Below are 21,472 nucleotides of genomic sequence, written 5' to 3'. Positions count from 1 at the left end.
TCAAATACATTCATTAAAAAAAAAAAATCAAACCCAAAAAACAAAACACTCGTACACATAGAGAAGTACTTTTTTGTGTGTGTGGGTGCGCCAGGAAGATTAATTTGTCTTGAATGAGAATCTTATGTGACAAGACTGTAGAAATTTTGTCTTATTTCTATTAAAACTCAATCTGAACAAATGTACTTTGGCTAAATACAGGTTCAGAAAAGAAGCATGAGAAATTATCATCTTCCGTTCGTGCTGTCCGAAAAGGTATCATTTAAATTTGAAATTGTTTTCATTGCATGCTCCATGAAATCATTATTTTGCTCTATTGGTTCTGCATTAATAGTTGATTTTAATGTAGTAATGTTCCGATATATTATTCTTAAAGAAGAAAAGTAATGTAATATAGAAAGCTCCATGCTCCATGTGTACCTTTTACTTCATAGCTTTCAGAAAAGTACCAAATATTTCACAATATTTCAGTTTTTGGACACAATGCATATGTATTTATATACAAATAAAATGGTGTAATGATCTTTTACCAGTCTTTAAGTGAATCTGATAAAAATATAAAATTTGGGCTGGTTGCTGGTGGATTACTTTTAATTCTGGCTCCTCAGGCCACTGAGCTCAGAGGAAGAGGTTCAGAGCCAGCCAAGACAGAGAAATTTGAGAAATTCCACTTCCTGTTAACCAGGAAAATGCAGGACTGGAGGAGTGGTTCAAGAGGTAGAACACCACATGTGAGAAAGCAAGCCAAGGGAAGAGCAGAAGGCCCTTAGTGCAACCTTTTGATACTGACACCCAAAAATAAATAAATTAAACTTTAAGTTAAAATAAAAAGTTACACGGTAAAAAGGGAAAAGTCCTTATAGCTTTTTCCACACTTAAGTATGGATCTGGTATATCGGAATATCACTAGATTAGTTTTACCTTTTTGCAAAGTGCTGGTTATTTTCTCTTAAGCTTTGTTTTATTACATGTTGTGGCTTAGCTATCCAGGTTGAATATTAAAATTTAGCTGGGTTGTGGTGGGCTTATTTTAGTATAGTAATAACTATGATGATGGTTTATGATTACTAAGTTTGGTTTCTTTTTTTTTTTTTTTCCAGATCAAACCAGTAAACTCAAATATGTCCTTCAGGATGCAAGATTTTTCCTCATAAAGAGTAACAACCATGAGAATGTGTCTCTTGCCAAAGCTAAGGTATTAACATCAGTTCTGTTGAAGCTGTTCTAGTCTTGAAAACTTTTGATGGGCTGTTACTCAAGAAAAGTTACTATGTTATCTCAATCTCACAGCTACTCAAGATATCACTTGAATTAAAAAGCATTAGTACTCTGAAGTCCAGTTGCCACTTGGGATCTTGTTTGTGGCTAGTTAGGAAACCTGATAGGAATTTTAAGTGTTTTAAACATGATTTTAGGAGTTACAATGTTTTGTGTTGATTATATAGTGTATATGATTTAAAAAGAAAACTGCCATCCCCTTCCCCCTTTCCTTCCATGTCTCTCATTCATGGGCTTGAACTCAGGTCCTGGGAACTGTCCCTAAGCTTTCTCCTGTCTCTCTCCCACTCTCTCTTTTCCCTCCTCTCCATCTCCTATTCCCTCCTTCTCCCGTCCTCCCCCTCCTTTCCCCTCTTTCTTCCCCTCCCCTCTCTTCTGTCCTCTTCTCTCTCTTTTTTCTGGAGCTTGAGTTCAGGGCTTCAGCTCTGTCCCTAAGCTGCTTTGCTTAAGGGGCTAGTGCTCTGCCACTTGAGCCACAGTTCTACTTCAATTTTTTTTTGGGGGGGGGTCTGGTTGTGGGGCCTGAACTCTGGGCCTGGGCACTGTTCCTCAGCTCAAGGCTCAAGGCTAGTGCTCTACCACTTGAGCCACAGCGCCACTTCCGGCTTTTTTTTCTTTTTGCTTATGTGGTGCTGAGGAATCGAACCCAGGGCCTCAGGCATGCAAGGCAAGCGCTCTACCACTGAGCCACCTTCCCAGCCCCTACTTCGATTTTTTTAAATGGTTAATTGGAACTAAGAGTGTGACAGTTGCCCAAGGCTGGCTTTTGAACCATGATCCTCAGATCTCAGCTTTCTGAGTAGCTAGAATTGTAGATATATAAGCTACCAGTACCTGGTTTTTTTTTTTTTTTTTGGTCAGCTGTGGGGCTTGAATTCTGGGCTTGAGTGCTGTCCCTGAGCTCTTCAGCTCAAGGATAGTGCTCTACCACTTGAGCCACTGCACCATTTCCGTTTTCTGGAATTGGAGATAAGAGTTTCACAGATTTTCCTGCCCAGGCTGGCTTTGAACTTCGATCCTCAGATCTCAGCCACCTGAGTAGCTAGGATTACAGGCGTGAGCCACTAGCACCTGGCCAACCGGCTTATTTTTATTTTCAGTTGCTGCATATTGTGTTAACACTTCAATAGTTAGTTTCTTTAGTTAACTGCTGCTTGTATTAGTGGATGCTTGTCTTATCTTGAGCTTATGTAGAGATAATTCTTTTATGGATAAATTGTTTTTTAAAACTATACTTGGATTTAGAAGAAAAGGAAAGAGTTGGCTTTTAAAGCACAGTGCAGACTTTACAATAAAAGATGCCCACTGTTAATGCTACAAGATCTTAATTTTCTTAGATTCAAAACCACATTTATGTGTTATATTTGCTGTTACATTATGATGCTGCTTTTGGTTTAAATGAAGTGACAGCTTTTTAAACTGACATCACAGTGTTAAAATTTAGCTAAGAAATAGTTTTCTATTTTTCTTAGTATTACTAGTCTTTTTATCTTGAGTTAATGATTATCCATAAAACTTAACAAATGATATACCACATAACTCAGTCTGTTGTGTATTCAACCTACATGAAGCGAGTTTAGGTAGAAATAATTAAGCATGTAAAGTGACTGAGAAGATTTGCAGTTAAATTTCAAATTATGTTCCTTGTTTTATTTGGATAGGGTGTATGGTCTACGCTGCCTGTAAATGAGAAAAAACTAAATCTTGCATTCAGATCTGCAAGGAGTGTTATCTTAATATTTTCTGTCAGAGAAAGTGGAAAATTTCAAGGTAAGAATAGAAATAATTTGGATATATAAAAGCATTAACTACATCAACACCTACTTAATATTTTATGATTCCCTTAGGGTTTGCAAGACTTTCTTCAGAATCGCACCATGGAGGATCTCCTATACACTGGGTGCTTCCAGCAGGAATGAGTGCTAAAATGCTGGGAGGTGTCTTTAAAATTGACTGGATATGCAGGTAAATTAAACACTTGAGTGCCAAGGAAATGGCACTTGTTATGTATGGGTTACTAGTTAGGAAGCATAAAATTCTACCAAGGTTTAGTTTATTACTCTTGCTCATGTACCATCACTTTTGCCCATTTGGGAGGAGTACCATTGTTAGAATGACATTAAGCCATGAGATTTAACAGCATTAAAAAGTTAAATTGCAATAAAAACACATTTTAGCTCATGTTGTCAGTGTGCAAAGATGTATTAGTTACTTGGACTATCTGCATATTTTCAATCAGTCATTTAGTTACTCTGGAGTGGGGAAATACTCTTGTTTTGGCTAACAATTTTGGAGGCTACTGATTTAGTTGTGAACAATTACTATTTTATAGGGATTTAGCAATTCATGGTGTTTTAGCCTTCTGATCTTTTGGAACAGAATGAAGATTTAGCTGTTAAAAAGATGAGCAGATTTATTTTGAACATGAACTTTTATATCATTGTTCATACAAACCTAATTATATATGCCAACTTTGTATGGCATATATAAATCTACTACTTAGTAAGTTAACTATTCAACATTATCTGAAAGGGAAAAGGAATTTTTTGTGAATTACAAGCACACTTAGAATGTTAGATTTTGAAGGGAATTGATTAGCAATAATAAAGGAAAAATGCTATTCCTATTCAGGAATAGAGAAGATTTTGAAGGGTACTGGTTAGTAGAAATAAAGGAAATTGCTATTCCTATTCTGGGACAGAGAGCAGTATGGTGTATACATACATGCATGCATGAGTTGGTAGTTAGGCTCTAACTCAGGGTCAGGGTGCTATCCTTTATATTTTTTTTGCTCAAGGCTGGAGCTTTACCACTTTTGAGCCACAGCTCCATGTCTAGTATTTTGATGATTAATTAGAAACAAGTTTCATGGACTTTTCCTGCTTGCACTAACTTCGAACTGTGATCCTCCTCCTCAGATCTTACACTCCTGAGTTACTCATTAGGATTATGGGCAGGGGCTATAGTTTGCTTCTCCTGTTTTTTTTTTTTTTTTAATGCCAGTCCTGGTGCTTGAACTTTGATTCTGAATTTTGTTCCTGAGCTTTTTGGCTCAAGGCTAGAGCTCTACCACTTGAGCCACAGCTCCACTTGTAGCTTTTTGGGGGTAGTTCATTGGAGATAAGAGTCTCACAGACTTTCCTGCCTGGGCTAGTTTTCAGCCTTTAGCCTCAGATGTCAGCCCTCCTGAGCCACCTTTGCCCACCTCCCCCGTCCATATCCCCCCCCCCACCCGCCCCTCTTAATGAAGTGGAAAGTAACCATCTGGTGGCACAAACCTATAATTTTAGCTACTTGGGAGGCAGAAATTGATATCGCCATTCAATGTTAGCCTGGGGATTAAAAGTTTGAAAATTTGAGACTCTTTCAGTGGACCCTTGTTAATCAAAGTTACAGGGCAAATTGCTGGGCTAAGTGGTATACACTTTTCATCTCCAGTACATAGGGGAAAAGATAACTAGAGATAAGCTGAGGTGAGAGGGTGTGGTTCAAAGCCAGCCCTTGGCAGGAAAATCCATGAGACTTATCTTCAGTTAACTCTCAGAAAACCAGAAGTGGCAATATGGCTCAAAGTAGTAAAGCACTAGCATTAGCCTTGAGCAAAAGAGCTCAGCTACAGTGCCCACACACCAGTTCAAGCCCCATGACTGACCCCCCCCCCCCAAAAAAATGTGCGTAAGGTATTATTTAAACTTAAAAATAGTCTGATAGCAATTACTTTTTCAGTATGATTTTCTTTTATTTTTTTAAAATGCTGGTCCTAGGGTTTGAACAGGGCCTGGTCTCTGTCTCTGAGCTCTTTTGTGCTTAAGGCTAGTGCTTTATCAGTTGAGTCATGGATCTACTTCTGTCTTTTTTGGTCTTTAATAGAAGAGTCTCGTGAACTTTCCTGCAATTTCTCAGAGCTCAACCTTTTAAGTAGTTAGGATTATAGGCATGAACCAACAACACCTGGCAGCACTTAAAACTTGTGTTGGAATTTGTGTCTGAATATAAGGCCCAAAGCAAACAAAATTTGGAAGTTAATTTTGATGTGATACTACATTGTAAATAGAAGACAGAAAAAACACATGTTGGGTAGGGTGTAGCAGATTTTGTTTTGAATATTACTTCTGTTAACGTTTTTTATAGGGATAAATTTTTTAGTTTTAGATGAGTTTTATTAATAGATTATTTAATCTTCATAATACTCTTAATACTCTTGGTTTACTGTATTACTAACGTATAAAGTAAAACTGCATTTTTGACAATGTAAGTTCTGTTCAGTTATAATTTCATAATACTTAATGGATCACATTCCTTGGTATAAAAGTTACTTTGAATGTTCTGTGTTTGAGTTTTCTTACAAAACGTGAATTCATTTGACTTTCAGTACTCTTGATAATAATTACTAATGTTTTTCCTTTTCAGCTATAGCAATCACTATGTACCTAAACACCTTTTAGATTTAATAATAGCTAGACTTAATAAGTTAAAAGTAATAAGTGATCAGTTGACCAAATTTTGCTACTATATTGGTAGTATCTCATTGTGAAAATACACTCTTGAAACCCTCCCAATCTTGTTGAAACCTGACCCTGTGTAGGCACATGGAAGTTTGAGACAAGATAAAATGCATGTTATCTGATAGAAAGGAAAGCATTAAGACTTAGAATTATCTGGAATTAGATCAGAGAAAAGCTATGATGCATAGTGTCGTTCATTAATCCAGAATTACATTTATTGATATATTTTACCCTCATTATTTTCTGGTTCATTTCAAAAGACCTGTCTCCTTTTTCTTTCCCTGCCTTATTACAACCAAACTACTCTATATCACTGCTTCTGTCATTTCATTGGATTTTTTCCATTTGCAAAGATAAAGAGTTCTTTGCATGTTTTATAGAGCACAGTAAAGATAAGTTGTATCAGTCTGTAATGTCTGTTTAAAAAATAACTGGATGCCTGTTCTATAAGTATGATTCTGAGAGGAAGAGAAAAACACAATGTGCGGACTATAGACTAATAATTCTAAATTAATTTGATCCTTATTTTCCATAACTTCACACTTTTGACATACTATCTGAGAAAGTAGTTTGTTCAAACAGGAAATAGTCTTGAATGTAGTTAGACACAGTATAACCTGAAATGATGGATCTATCTGGCTTTGTTTGTGCCTTTACTTTGGATATTTAATATTTGTAGTGACAATTCTAGTAATAATTTGTGACCTTCCTATATTTTGTTGGCTGTAGTATGTTTTTACTTTACTATGACTGTTGTAGATTGGTAATTGAGAAGAAAAATCTAGGGGCTAGGAAAGTGGCTCAGTGGTAGAGCGCTTGACTTACATGGACGAGGCCCTGGGTTTGATTCTCAGCACCACGTAAGCAGGAAAAAAAAGCCAGAAGTGGTGCTCTGGCTCAAGTGGTAGAGCCTTGAGGTGAAGAGCTGAGGGATAGCGCCCAGACCCAGAGTTCAGACCCATGACCTGGACCCCCCAAAAAAAAGAGAAGAAAAATCTAAAGCAATGAATAAAATAAAGTGAGCTCTTCCTTTGGATATTTCTGTTCTTTTGGTATAGCTATAATATTAGTCTTTTTACTTACAGAAAAAAGTTTGTAGGTGCAGTGAATTTAACTTTCCCATCTGTTCATGTCCTTTGGTGAGTTTAATTTGTATTGTAATGGAGAATTCTTTCACTAAATTATTTATATAACTTGATGCTTGTTTATTCATAATAAATATGATCTAGTCAGTCATACTCACTTTTGGCAACAGCAGTTGCTCATATTGTGTCATTTTGTGTTTGGCATTGTGCTAGGGGTTAAGTAGAAAATATAGGATATTCTTTACCTTTATGAGACCATTTTGCCTCACACAGCTCAGTATTTAATATTTATATTAAATAGGTAATAGCTGAATAGTTATTATAGACATGAACTTCAATTTTTAACTCATTTCTTTGGGTCTTACTGAATATTGAATATTTCCTTACTAATAAAATTGGAATTGGAAAAACAGCTCTAAATTTAAGATTGGGGAGCATTTCTGTTTTCATTTGGTGTTAGCAGCTAGGTTCAAGTAGCTACTTAATTGGTCAGTTTTAATAGGTAAAATTTTCTTTGAGTATGTGGGAACAAGGAATATCTTAAATATCTTTTTTTTGGGGGGGGGTCAGTTGTGGGACTTGAACTCTGGCCCTGGGTGCTATGCCTAAGCTCTTCAGATCAACGCGAGTGCTCTAACACTTGAGCCACAGAGCCACTTCCAGTTTTCTGGTGGTTAATTGGAGATAAGAGTCTCACAGACATTCCTGCCTGGGCTGGTTTTGAAGCATGATTCTCAGGTCTCAGCCTCCTGCGTAGCTAGTACTATTTACAGGTGTGAGCCACTGGCGCCCTGCTATATTAAGTATCTTATATGTCATTATTTACAAACTCTATAAACAATAGTAAAAGTAAAATAAGTTACCATAGCCTTTCAAAAGCAATATCCCTTGCTTTTAGAAGGGAGCTTGGGTTAAAACAAAGCATAGGCTTTTGAGCACTGTATATAGTACCCATCTGGCTTAATGGTCAACTTGTAAAAATTTATAGTTATGGCATAGGCAATTAGTAACTATACCCTCAATTTTAAATTTGATATTTTAAAGGAATTTGCCAAAGAATTTAATTGATACTACTTTGTATTTAGGCGTGAATTACCATTCACTAAGTCAGCTCATCTCACCAATCCTTGGAATGAACACAAGCCAGTAAAGATTGGACGTGATGGACAGGTTTGTTTTGATTCCCCCCCCCCCCAAAAAAAAAATCCATACATTTAGTTAACTGTTAAAAGCATATACTAAAGAACATTTCTAAAATCATTTCTGAAAGAGGAGATGTGAAAAAGTGAAACATTATTATTTGAAATTCTTCTTGATCATTGGATCATGATCAATGAGTGAGACATCTATTAATGTTGAAATACAGGTCACTTTTTATATAGTATGTTAATTAGTAAAGGGGAAATTATAAAGTGGTTTGATTTTAGAAGCTTATGTTAATTCTACTGTATTTCAGTTTGTCAGTGTAGTTGACAAACACACTTAGGTGGTTATTGAGATGAAATGAAGACTTTGTCCATGGATGTTTGTATTTGTACAAAGAAATACCCCTTTGATTAGAATACAGTGGAATAGAATGGAAAGTCATGTGATTAATAATATACAAAATCTTTTTATATTTTAAGATAGGGTCTCAAAATTTCCTGTGTAGCTCAGGCGGCCTAAAATTTGGTATCTTTTGCTCTAGCCCCCTCATGAGGCCTCTGAGATGGTAGATTTGTGCCACTGTACTTGTCTCATGAAAATACTTTCAAAAGGTCTTGTGAACCTTAATTGCATATGAGAGCTGTGCAACTGTACATGCCTGTAATCCTAGGTATTCACAGAAGGCTAGGATCTCAGTTTGGAGATGGCCCAAACAGGAGCCCAAACAGGAAAGTCGATGGGAGAATTCACACCAGAGTGGAGTTGTGGCTCAAGTTGGTAGCATGCTAGCCTGCGCAAAAAAGCTCAGAGACAGCATCAAGGCCCCGAGTTTTAAGCTCCAGGACTGGCACATGCCACATACACTACACACATGCACACGCACATTTGTGTGCGTGCATAAGCACACCCACATACCAGAGCAAGAAAAAAACAAGACCTTATTGGAACCTCATGATCATTACCCTTGAGAACAAGGAGTCTTCTATTATGCCTTTTGTTTTTGAATGAGGGGAATGAGAAATTTTGTGTTCTGCTGCTTTTGTCTTATAAATTACTGCTACTCTCCTATTCTAGGAAATTGAACTCGAATGTGGAACTCAGCTCTGTCTTCTATTTCCCCCCGATGAAAGTATTGACTTGTATCAGGTCATTCATAAAATGCGCCACAAGCGAAGAATGCATTCTCAGCCCAGATCAAGAGGACGTCCATCCCGTCGAGAACCAGTCCGGGATGTGGGAAGGTTAGAAACGTTCTTTGGACTGGTAATAGGCACATGTATCAGGATAACATGATGGAGGAATATGATTCGTCAAAAGTTTGTCCTGCGGTAAAGAAGAAAGAGAAAATCCTCAAATCAAGCTGCATGGACTAGTTTGTGGCTTCATTGAGGATTTCACATGGTCACCTTGGTCTCAGTCATTTTTCAAGAGGAAAATGGGGATCTTTCCTTATGCAAAAAAAAATTTCCTAAAGAGTGATACGAGTTTAGATTAGCTAGTACTCTGATAATACACAGCACAAGTGAAACGAGGTAGGCATTTGTTGCTATGAACAGGCTAGAAAAGAGGAAGAGGAGGAAGTCTTTATTTGCAAAAAATGTTAATACTTTGTAAAAAGCCTTTTCTTTCAGGTGTGTCTCTGGATAAGCCTTATCAGATATGGGACTTTTATAAAGGATCACTAATATTTTTTCAGAAGATGACGCCTCGTTTAGAGGATAAAATGTTTAAGTTATTTTGATATTCAAGAGGAGCATTATTTGGGACTTTCAAATTTTGTCACCGTGATGTGTTAACCCCATTGCCAGATATTCTCTAACATGTGCCCAGTGAATTCATACATCTTGCTGAGCTTCTGAAAACAATAGGTTCTTTCCAAAGGGGATCAAGTGGCCCTGGGAGACCCGGCAACAAACCAAAAGGAAGGGCTGTTGCTGTGTCTGTTTACAACATTTCCAGATGCTGGCAGTACCTGTGGACTTAAAAGTGGTTTTTAGAGGATCGCCATGGTTATTGATCACTACTTATGAACTAAACAGCATTTTCCAGGAAAAGGGGGTTTAACTTGTTACAGAATTGGAGAGAAGTCTTTGCAAAGGACTGATTTAATCCCTTCTACCCAACACCTTCCCTTGTATAGATTTGCACACAGCTAAACCTAAAATATTCTACTAAAGACTGTTGGATATGTGGTTGATGGGATGAAACCTTTGGTTAAGTTTCCTTTTGGTGGAAACATCCTGTGGTAGGTACAGATAACCCAACAAGAGTCCCATTTCTTTGAGCCTAAAAAGGACATTGTCAAATAGGTAGGAGGAAACCTGGCAGAGCCCCTTACTTTTTGCCTAAAAGGACTGAGCACCAAGATGTCTTTTGAAGTTTTAAGCTAAGAGGTTTCCAGTGCAATTCAATATATACACGTGAAGTTTTTCCTCAGTTTTGCAATGGACTGCAAACTATACTTATTACACCACTCCTCCTCCTCAAGCCTGCCAGGGCCTCCATTTATGTATGTGGCATACAGCTTAAAGTCAGTAGTTGGACTACTATATGAACTGTTACTATCATGTTTTAGACCGGTCGTAAATGCCTCCCAAACTACAAGAAAGCGGTATGTTTGTTTTTTAAACCAGCTATTAATCTTAGTATTGATTGTAGATGCAACTGTTTTATTCTGTTGGGGGGCTTGGGACTGTTGCATTTAACTTTGCAGTTTGAGTAAACTTGTGTTAAAAAATTAATGAAAGCAGTTAATATTAAAAAATAGCTGGAAAATAGTGATGCCAGGTTATTTTAGAAGTTTTATTTGATATTAAAGATAAAAAGCTGTTTATTTCTTAAATATTTTGAATATGTTTTTATTTAGCTTTTTATTAAATGCTAAGTTGAAGTGTATTTCATGATGTCTGAAATTAACCATTAAGATTTATGGAAGATATTAAAGAGCAGCCCTCGCAAATAGTAAAATACCAGCTTCTAAAGAATATACTTGGAACTAGTTTTATGAATTCTGTTAAAACTATGTCCCATTCACTACTTGCCAAGTTATAAAAGCCATTTTATAAGGCACTGTCTCTGTAAAAATTTCCCATAATTCCTTAATGTTAATATAGAAAAAATAACTGTAATTAAGAAATAGTAAGAAATTAATTCTTAGAATATTAAGATATTTTAACTGGTTATAACTTTATGCTCATGAAAAGTATAGCTTTGTGCAAGTTAGAGGAAAATACTTATTTTAAATTTTGTTTAGACTTAAATTTAAAATGACAGAACACATAGATTTTAGAATCACCTATTGTATAGTGATGGTATGGGCTGTTCCCTCTCCAACACCTTTTTCACCTGAATGGCAATTTCGTTTAGTTTCATTTTTTTAATGTTTTGTCAAACTTGATACTAACATTTGTCTGAGGATAGATAATTTACTTTTGTTTAGACTACTAAAATATGATTTGTGTTTCACACAAATAGGATTTATGTGTTTCAGTTAGATTATTCTTTGAGGTTGTCTGATGGCATGAGATTGCAGGGAATACTCAATTTCCAGCAATTTGCATTTAAGTTTTGGCTTATAAGGATTAATTTAAAGAATTAAAATTTAAAACTTGTAAGATAAGTTGATCACCAAAAATTGTTAATTTGAAGGGAGCAATGGGCTATTCTTTGGACTTTTCTCTGTCAGAATCTCTTGTTTTGATGTTTGTTCTCCCAGGTGTTTTTGGTTTAATTTCTAATGTGTCTAATTTGTGTAGGCGTCGACCAGAAGATTATGATATTCATAACAGCAGAAAGAAACCAAGGATTGACTATCCCCCTGAGTTTCACCAGAGACCAGGTTAATATTTTATAATCCTGCAGATATTTGACTTTAAATTATTAAAACAAAAACATACATTATAACCCTGTACTTCTAAAAATGAAGAAAATTTATGACATGACTACTTTTAGGAAATCATTAATAATTCTTATTTGTGGTTCTACTTTGTTAAGATTGTTTATTCCAGTATGGGTAATCATAATCTATTAACACATAAAATTGCTAATTTTGCAAAAATGGAAATTTGTCTATACATATATTTAAGATGAAATGTAGTTAGGGGACATAGTAATCTTATAATTTTATTATGCCTTTTGTTCCATTTAGTACTTGGTGTTTCATGTGGTACGTAGCATTAATTGCAAACTGAAATTAGCTTTTTTTTTTTTTTTTCCTTTTTAAGCACTTGACTATTTTGGAGAGACCTGGAAAATAATTGGTTGGTGATTTAAAATCACCTTTTCAATTAGTTTATACTTCACTGGAATATTAAACTATTCAGAAGGGATTTTATATTGATAACGCAGTGGTAGTTATTAAATTGTCCACTTGGAACTTGGTGTTAGCATTATGAGCTTCTTATGTATCTGATTCTTGATGTAAGTTCATTCTTTTCTAAAATAAAAAGTTATGCTAGCTAGCACAGATAGTTTTTTCCCCCCAGTAACATGGCCGTTCAGATTGTTTTACATTTTAGTTTTCTGGCTCTTTACTAAAAGAAACAAATAAGACCTTTTTCATTTGTTACAATGGCTCTTTCATTTAAAATGCAAACATTTCATTTTTGCAACTTTTGCAATTTTGTTTTGCTCTTTGAATTTTTCATTTTAAAAACTTAACCTATGGTTTACTTAGCAAGTCCTGTGTATACTGCAGGTAAACATCTGTCTTAAGGAGGTCCTGTTACACTGTCCTCAGGATAATTCCTCTGCTCTTCTCTGTGGTACAAAATTAAGTGTTATATGTAGCATGATTTAGGCCATTCACTTAGGAGATACATTTGAAAACTTGTCTAGTATTTTACAATCTGTGATACCATTAAGTTACATAGTTACTTTCTACATTATGTTATCTGAGAAGAAAAATTGAAAGTGGATTAATAACATCACTTAAAGTACATATTTTATGGGAAGAGTTGAACGAGTAATAAAGAAGATTTAATTATAATGCCACAATAAAAAATATAAATTCGATTTACCAAAATACTTGATGTTTGAACAGGGTATTTAAAGGATCCACGGTACCAGGAAGTAGATAGGTAAGTTGGGCTCACTCTTGTTTAGTTTTGAATTACATTCTTGGAACTAGTTTATGAATTACCTGAATTTAGTTTCACAAATCTTATTCCCAACAGACGATTTTCAGGAGTTCGCCGAGATGTTTTTTTAAATGGGGTAAGCATTAAATTTTACATACTTAGTATATAGATAAAAATGCTGGGTCTGATTTGTTTTGTAGTCTTTACTTACTGTCATTATCATCTTTCATTTTAGTCCTACAATGATTATGTGAGGGAATTTCATAACATGGGACCACCACCACCTTGGCAAGGAATGGTTTGTATTACTTTGCTTTTATAATTAACTTCATTTTGAGTTCCTAATAGTTGGAGTACTTTTTGGAACATGGCAGTTATGGTTATCATTGAAGATGTTAAAAATATAAATTGTTGGTGACATATAATTATGTGCTATTTTAAAATTAAAGACAAGTAAGTTGATTTATTTTGGTAGCTGAAGGTTTATTGATGAGTAATAGCATAGTAGAGTGGTAGTGTACTTTATGTCTGGGTTCAGAAGTATTGCCTTCTTTTTCCAAGACTATGATCTTGAGTTAAGTTTATTTTCCGCATCTGTATAAAGTTCAGTGATCATTGCTTTATTCTTTGGCTCATCAGTTGAGTATTTAGTCCTTTGCATAAGATTACTTGCTTTAGAATATATGTTGGCAATGAAGTGAATTAAATTACCTCATATAGGGCTGAGAAGGTGGCTCAGTGGTAGAGCGCTTGCTTTGCATACATGAGGCCCTGGGTTCAATTCTTCAGTACCACATAAGCAGGAAAAAAAAGGCTGGAAGCGGCGCTGTGGCTCAAGTGGTAGAGCACTCGCCTTGAGCTGAAGAGCTGAGGAACAGTGCCCAGGCCCAGAGTTCAGGTCCCACGACCAGACCCCCCCAAAAAAATAAATAAAAAATAAATTACCTCATATCGTTGATAATTTAATGTAGAGTCGTGTTAAGTTTTAGGATTGTGGAGAAGATAACATTGACAAAACACAATTTTAAGTTTAGCATAGTGAGTGACAGATCTAATACTCATTAAGTCCAGTTCTTTCCTTATAATTGGATCCTGGTTATTTGATTTTTAGTATTCTTTAAGAATATGGATATTTTTATTTAGTTGTACAAAGGGGTTTACCATTCCATAAATTAAGGTTATGATTACAACGTTTAAGTGTATTTTGAGATACTAAAGATTGCTGAAGCATTTTTAGGAAAATTAGAAATTTAGTAATTTAACTCTTTGTGTGTCTCACTTAGATTTTTGTGTATCATTTTTTTATGTTCATTACCTCTTCATTGTACTTTTTGTTTCACTTGTAGTTTTATGCTACTGCATATGAATAGGTGAATTATGAGAACTCTTTCTTTTGAGCTTATAAAGAACACTGAAACTTTTCTTATATGTATTTGGTCCTTGGGACTTGAACTCAGGGCCTGGGCACTGTCCTGAGCACAACTAGTAGTGCTCTGCCACTTGAGTCACGGCTCTACTTCTGGCTTTTTGGTGAGTGGAGGTAAGAGTCTCATGGATTTTCCTGCCTAGGCTGCCTTCCAACCTTGATACTCAGATCTCAGCCTCCTGAATAAGATTATAGAGGTGAACCACCAGTACTCAGCTGAGATTTTTATATGTAAAAGTAATCTTTGTGTACTTTTTCTTGTTTTCTTTTTTTCTGGGGCTGGTCTTGGGGGGATTGCCTGAGCAATGTCCATTATTTTTTTGTTTGTTTGTTTTTGTTTTATTTTTTGTTTTTTTGTTTTTGCCGGTCGTGGACCTGAACTCTGGGCCTGGGCACTGTCCCTCAGCTCTTCAGCTCAAGGTTAGCGCTCTACTGCTTGAGCTACAGCGCCACTTCCGGCCTTTTCTGTTTATGTGGTGCTGAGGAATCAAACCCAGGGCCTCATGCATGCAAGGCAAGCACTCTACCACTGAGCCACCTCCCAGCCCCTGTCCATTAGTTTTTTGAGCCACATGCCCACTTCTGGTTTTTTGCTGGTTAATTGGAGATGAGTTCCATGGGGTTACCTGCCTTGGCTGGCCTTTGAAGCCTCAGTTCTTAGATCTCAGCCTCCTGAGTAGCTAAGATAACTAGAATGAGCCATTGGCACCTCTGTTTTTGTTTTTATGTTTTGCTTTTTAAATAATATTTGTGAATAGTGGTTAGCTAGAGGAACCAATACTAGAACCAGAATGCTTGATAGCCAAATCTTAACATACCTCTTTACTGATGTGGTGTGGGTCTTAGGCAGGTGTTACTTAGCTTTTTCATATTTGTTTTCCCTTTTGTGAACCAGGAATTTATAGTATCAGCCTCAGGTTTGCTATCTTGTTTTTAATGAGAAATAAGAGGAAACTCATTAGGACAGAGCTTCCCTCTTACTATTCTAATTTAAATGTATGTATGGGGAAGTATAAACATTATAAATATAAACATAAACATTAAATATAAGTATAAACATTAAATCTTTGAAGGCTTGCTGGGCACTGCTATAGCTTGTAATCCTAACTACTCTGGAAGCTGAGATCTGAGGATTATGGTTCAAAGGCTCTAGCCAGGGCAGGAAAGTTCTTGAGACTCTTTCATCTCCAGTAAACCACCAGAAAACTGGAAGTGGCGCTGTGGCTCAAGTGGTAGAGCTGAAGAGCTCAGGGACAGCACCCAGGCCCAGAGTTAAAGCCCCATGACTGGCAAAAAGATGGTTTATAAATAGTTTATTATACATTTGATTTTTTTTAAAAAGGTGTATTTTGAAGAATCTTCATTCCAAGTAAACATCTGATAAAGATTATTGATTTGGGATTGGTGGTTTGGGTATATAAGTATAAGAATAGCTTTGGCCTGTTCTTATGGAAGTGATTTTCCTTTTTTAGCCTCCATATCCGGGGATGGAACAGCCTCCACACCATCCCTACTATCAGCACCATGCTCCTCCTCCTCAAGCTCATCCTCCTTACTCAGGACATCATCCAGTACCACACGAAGCAAGATACAGAGATAAACGAGTAGTAAGTGTATCAGGAGGCAACAGTGTGAGGGGCTACTTAGAAATGTGAGGTCACCAGGTTATTTTGAATGATGAGCTATTTTGTATTATTACAGGCTCTTGAATTCACCCAATTGCCAACTTGTTTTTTATTAAAAATGGCTGATAATGCCCTTATAAATTAGTTAGGCAGAAATAAATCTACTGCTTAAGTTGAGGCAATTCTTACATATATAACTCTTGCTTTGTAATTGCTAATGTGTGTGTGTGTGTAGATATATATATATATAAAATATACACATGTACATATATATACATACACCAATAAACATTATGTATAGGTAAATGATTTACTGCTTGAGTCATGCCCTCAGCTTTTTTATTTTTCAAACAGTCTTAATTTTTGCTCAGAGACTATGATCTTTCTGCTCTATGCCTCTTGAGGAGCTGGGATTACATGTGTGAATCAGTGCACCCAGCCACTTTTTGTATATTCTGGTGCACATAATTTTTAGAGAGTATGAGATAGGTATGTTTGTGGGTATATGCATTAAGGTAGTTATTAAGTTCTGAATTTTCATAGGATAGGTAGTGTATCTTAAACAGTCTCAAATATGATTAATTTCTAGCAAATTTACTAAAATATGTGTTATGTGTTTGATTCAACCTGATTTGATTCTCAGGTTGTTAGCAAACTGACACCTAGATGTTAAGAAATGCAGAAAAACAATACTTTTCAGTTTAGTGATTATTTGATATGAGAGCTATGAAACCTTTGATAACTTCAGAAAACAGAATGAAAGGCAGTTTTACTGTTTTGTGGTTTCTGGGATTTCATTATACTAAGGAGGATGAATTCATAGTTGAAACTCCACTGGTATTTGTTTGAAGCATAATCTTTACTTGTGTATATTTGAAGCTTAGAACTATAGTTTTTCTATTGAGAAGAACACCTGTAGTCCCAGTACTCAGGAGGCTGAGGTAGAATTGCCAGTTTGAAGCCAATTTAGGCAAGACATGTCCCAAACAATCCTTAAAGTGATGTCTCTGTAAGTTGGGATTTTGTTTACTTCTCCTGTCTTTAGGATGATGAATACAGAGCCAAATAAACATTTTTAGCTTTTTATTCAGGTAAAAAATATTCATAAGATAGAGATTATCAGACCAGCATTCAATTTTTGAGATAGTTTTATTACCATTTCTTTTGATATAGTAATCCTTCAAAAAAGTCATACTAGAACCTTTAGTGTTCTGTAAGCCAATTGTAATAAATAGACTTGAGTAATGATTTTTTTTTCTTTTACCCAGGAAATACACAGCTTATGTATGATAAACATTTGTTCAGATATATTGTGTGTCTCAAATATGAAACCTGACATACAGAGAGAGAGGAGAGGGAGAGGGTGTGCAAGCGCACACTCTTTTCCTTGGACTTAAATTCAGAGCCTGGTGCTTTCCCTGAGCTATTTTGGCTCAAGGCTAGCACTCTTACCAATTGAGTCAAAGGTCCACTTCTGGCTTTTTGGTGATTAATTGGAGATATGAGTCGTATGGACTCATATGCCTGGCCTGGCTTTGATTGTGATCCTCAGCTCTTAGCCTCCTGAGTGGCTGGGATTACAGACATGAGCACTGGCGCCTGACTTGCCTTCCCAGATTGGCTTCAGACCCTGATCCTCAGCATCCTGAGTAGCTAGGATTAGAGGTGTGAGCCACCAGCACCCAGCTTTTTGGTTTGCGCATGTGTGTGTGTGTGTGTCTGTGTGTGTGTGTCTGTATGTATGTGTATGTGTGTTCCCATTTTTCTGCATGAAAGTGTGTAGTTTTGAGTCTTATATTCTACATTTTTAAAAAACAGACCAAAGTCAATTAGTAAGACAATTTAAAAACTAAAAGTAGAAAACTTAAACTGGTTAGAAGTAACTGCAGTTTTACCCTATCTCTATTACTCATCTTACTCATTATTTTCCTCTTTTACCTTGTTAACTTTGTATGGGGCAGACTTAATATCTTTCTTAGCACATTTTTTTTTCTTACAGTTCATCATATTTCACAAATAAATATTACCATTACTTTGCCAGTATGGATGTTTGAACTATGGACCTCAAGCTCTGCTGATATCTACCACTTGGGCCATAGCTATCATTTCACTTTATAAAGAGCATAGGTTGTTATTGTACAATTGAATGAGGGTAAAATAGTCTATTGCATAAAATAATCAATCATGATACTTTACATGTAGGCTATAACATGGTGTTTGGTTAGTAGTAATAAGCAAGTGATTATTTTGACCTTAATCTTAGTAAGGAGGCCAGAGGGAGACGTTAATTAAAGTTGAACAGGAAGATTAGATATCTTAATTAGATATCACAATCAATTTTTCTGTTTTCTTTCAATGAGACAATTACAAGGCACGTTCTATTCAAATTTTTGCCATGTCTAACCTATTTCTTTCACTTTTCTAGCATGATTATGATATGAGGGTGGATGATTTCCTTCGCCGCACTCAAGCTGTTGTTAGTGGTCGTAGAAGTAGACCTCGTGAACGAGATCGTGAGCGAGAGCGAGACCGCCCCAGAGATAACAGAAGAGACAGAGAGCGAGATAGAGGTCGTGATCGAGAAAGAGAGAGAGAGCGATTATGTGATCGGGACAGAGACCGAGGGGAGAGAGGTCGATATCGAAGATAATGTGCTTTGGGGAGCACTGATTGAAGATAAAAAAAAATCTTGTATTATTTTTTGTGTGTGTTTACAAGTAGTAAATTTATTTTCAGCTGTCTACTTAAAGTTCTTTGTGTAGAAGAATTTATTATCACCCTCTTTGTTCCAAGCATGCAGTTTAAGAACTGGAAAACTCAAATCCACCAAAAATACACAGTTGACAGTTGACACTTATTGGGACAAAATGGAACAGTCCAAGAATGTAGATATTACATTCTCCATAAATGTTCATCTTACAGTATGTTCATCCTAGAGTTATTTTGTTGTTACTTGTTTTCTTTCTTTTGGGTCTGGATCAGTAACTGCCATAGTATTTTGCTTTGATGTGTTTCTACATGTAGTTGCACACGGTTCAGTAAAATAATGCTGCTATCAAGTATGGAAATACTGAAGTATGATGGTTTGACTGTATGGCAGTGTTGTAGCAGCCTTTTGGTTTCTCTCCCCCCCTCTTTTTTTTTAAACTTACAAAGTCACTTTTTTATTTTTTAGTCTTCAATGATGAGAGCAATATTAAGAAGACATTGCTATCTAATTTTTAATCTTTTTAAATAAGTCCCTAAGTTCAGTAGCATGGTTGATGCTGTTTAGCCTTCCCCTGTAAACTGTATACATTGGCTTGGAATGTTCACAACTTGCGTGTGGCAGCAGAAGATGATTCCCATATTCCACATTGCTACTGTTTTGTATAAAATAAATTGGTAAAGATTGACACTGCTGTATTTCCTTGTCTGATTTCTAATTTATTGTACATCTGTGGACATAGAATATTTTGTGTAAGAGTGCCCTCTAGTGGAGTTGGGGTGAGTAGTTTTTTTAAAACTACAAGGCAGACCCTGCCTGATACATGGTGCGGAAAGTACCTATGTCTTACGGTTTGAAATAGGTGAGCGAAACAGACTATCCTTATTTTTTAAAATTATTATTACTATTTTGATTGGTTTAGTGTGCCAAGACCTTGTCTTGCTCCTAAACTTACAGGGAAAGTATTTATTCTTTCACTGGAAAGCAGACAAAGCTGAAGATTTTTACCAGGAAAATATCTTACCAATTCAATTCAATTCAATTTTTGATCCCTTTTCCACCATCTTTTGTTTTAAGGGAGAAAGGAATTTAAACACTTATGGATTGGTCCCACTTAGCAACTTAGAGCAAATGGGGAGTCAGTACTTCTTACTTTAGGCAGGCTTGCAAGAATGACAGGGCAGGTTACTTGAGAGGTTGGGGCCCTCTGCAACCCTAATCAGTGGGCTAATTGTTAGCTGGGTAAGAGGTGTGGGAGTTGACTGTTGGGGGCTGGGCTCCGTACACCTGGCAAGCCCTTCCCATGATTCTTTCCTTAAATGGGCATGTACTCAAGATGTTCTCAAAGTGACCAAATCAGTGGAAGGGTCTGGATCGTAAAGAAAATGGAACTGCTGGGTTTTTTTGTTTTGTTTTCCTAAAGTTAGTCGCCTTGTTGAATTTAAATGGATTTGGATTGCAAATTAGATTTGTATTCATTGTTTTCAAAACACAGAGGGGGATTAAAAATAGAGATTATACTAGCCATCTTGGTGGCTCATGCCTGTAATCTAGTTTCTCAAAGGCTGAGATCTGGATCCCAGTTTGAAGACAACCCCTGCAGGAAAGTTTGTAAGACTCATCCTCAATGTCCAAAAAAACTAGAAGTAGAGCTGTAGCTCAAGTGATAGAATGCTAGTCCTGAGCATAAAAGCTCAAAGCCAGGGTCCAGTTCCTGAGTTGAAGCCCCCAGGACTAGAAAGAAAAAATGTATACATTGGCTCTGTGGTAGAATTTATATATCGGTGTTTGGTTCTAAGGTGATCACACAAATTTTTTTCATCTATAATTTATTTTGGATATTGATCCTTTTACTTATTACATAGATTTACAGGGTTACATTATCATCTCTTCTACTAGAACCTTAGAACCAAAAAACTCTGGAAGAATTTTTTGTGTCAATTCCCCCTTTGACCTTCATAAAGTTGCATATCTAAAGCATTTATATGTTCTGTTTTTCTTTTAACAATGTAGTAGTTAACAGTTGAGTCTTCATCAAATCACAAAAATACATTTTTAAAAGTAATTTAAACATAGGACCCTGATTTTTGGAGGATTTTATTTCATTTTGGTGCCAATTCTAGAGCTTGAACTCTGGGCATTAGCACAGTCTCAGCTTTTATTTCGGCCAGTTCTGGGACTTGAACTCAGGGTCTGGGCACTGTCCCTGAGCTGCTTTTGCTCAAGGCTAGCACTTGAGCCACAATGCTACTTCTGGCCTTTTCTGAGAAATTGAATCCAGAGTATCATGCATGCTAGGCAAGTACTCTACCACTAAATTACATTCCCAGCTCACCTGTGCTTTCCCCTTCACCCCCCCCCCCCCCTTAAGCTAGTGTTCTATCAGTTGAGCTCAGCTTCACTTAAAGTTTTTTTGGGGGGGGGAGTGGGGGAGGAGGTAGATGGTTAATTGAAGATAAAAATCTAAAACTTTCCTGCCTAGGCTGGCTGCGAACTCTGATACTCAGAACTCAGCCTCCTTGAGTTGCAAGGTTTACAGGTATGAGTCACTTTAGCCAGGTCCTTGAAGAATATTTTAAACTAAGATTTCACTGCCATAATTAAAGCATATACAATTTTCAA

The 21,472-nt window shown here is 36.3% G+C and overlaps 1 protein-coding gene across 4 annotated transcripts in view; it reads left to right on the top strand.

Annotated features, from left to right (window-relative positions):
- Ythdc1 (YTH N6-methyladenosine RNA binding protein C1) overlaps positions 1-19,542 on the top strand; it is a 38,859-nt gene extending 19,317 nt beyond the window's left edge. The window contains exons 6-17 of one of the 4 annotated variants that reach the window (XM_070012750.1): positions 202-255; positions 1,101-1,195; positions 2,940-3,048; positions 3,126-3,243; positions 7,954-8,038; positions 9,089-9,255; positions 11,770-11,852; positions 13,056-13,092; positions 13,189-13,228; positions 13,328-13,390; positions 15,991-16,125; positions 18,569-19,542. In XM_070012750.1, coding sequence (XP_069868851.1) covers positions 202-255; positions 1,101-1,195; positions 2,940-3,048; positions 3,126-3,243; positions 7,954-8,038; positions 9,089-9,255; positions 11,770-11,852; positions 13,056-13,092; positions 13,189-13,228; positions 13,328-13,390; positions 15,991-16,125; positions 18,569-18,793 — 1,211 coding nt within the window. In that variant the 3' untranslated portion in view covers positions 18,794-19,542. Of the gene's footprint in view, positions 1-201; positions 256-1,100; positions 1,196-2,939; positions 3,049-3,125; positions 3,244-7,953; positions 8,039-9,088; positions 9,256-11,769; positions 11,853-13,055; positions 13,093-13,164; positions 13,229-13,327; positions 13,391-15,990; positions 16,126-18,568 lie in introns of all 4 variants that reach the window. The other 3 variants (XM_070012749.1, XM_070012752.1, XM_070012751.1) reach the window with 3 other exon arrangements.
- The last annotated feature ends 1,930 nt before the right edge of the window (positions 19,543-21,472 follow it).

This window comes from Dipodomys merriami, unplaced genomic scaffold, assembly GCF_024711535.1.
Source record: "Dipodomys merriami isolate MVZ:Mamm:240054 unplaced genomic scaffold, mDipMer1.0.p SCAF_9, whole genome shotgun sequence".
NCBI classification, from domain to species: Eukaryota; Metazoa; Chordata; class Mammalia; order Rodentia; family Heteromyidae; genus Dipodomys; species Dipodomys merriami.
The sequence above is the reverse complement of the archived record's forward strand: the minus strand, read 5'-3'. Positions and strand labels throughout refer to the sequence as shown.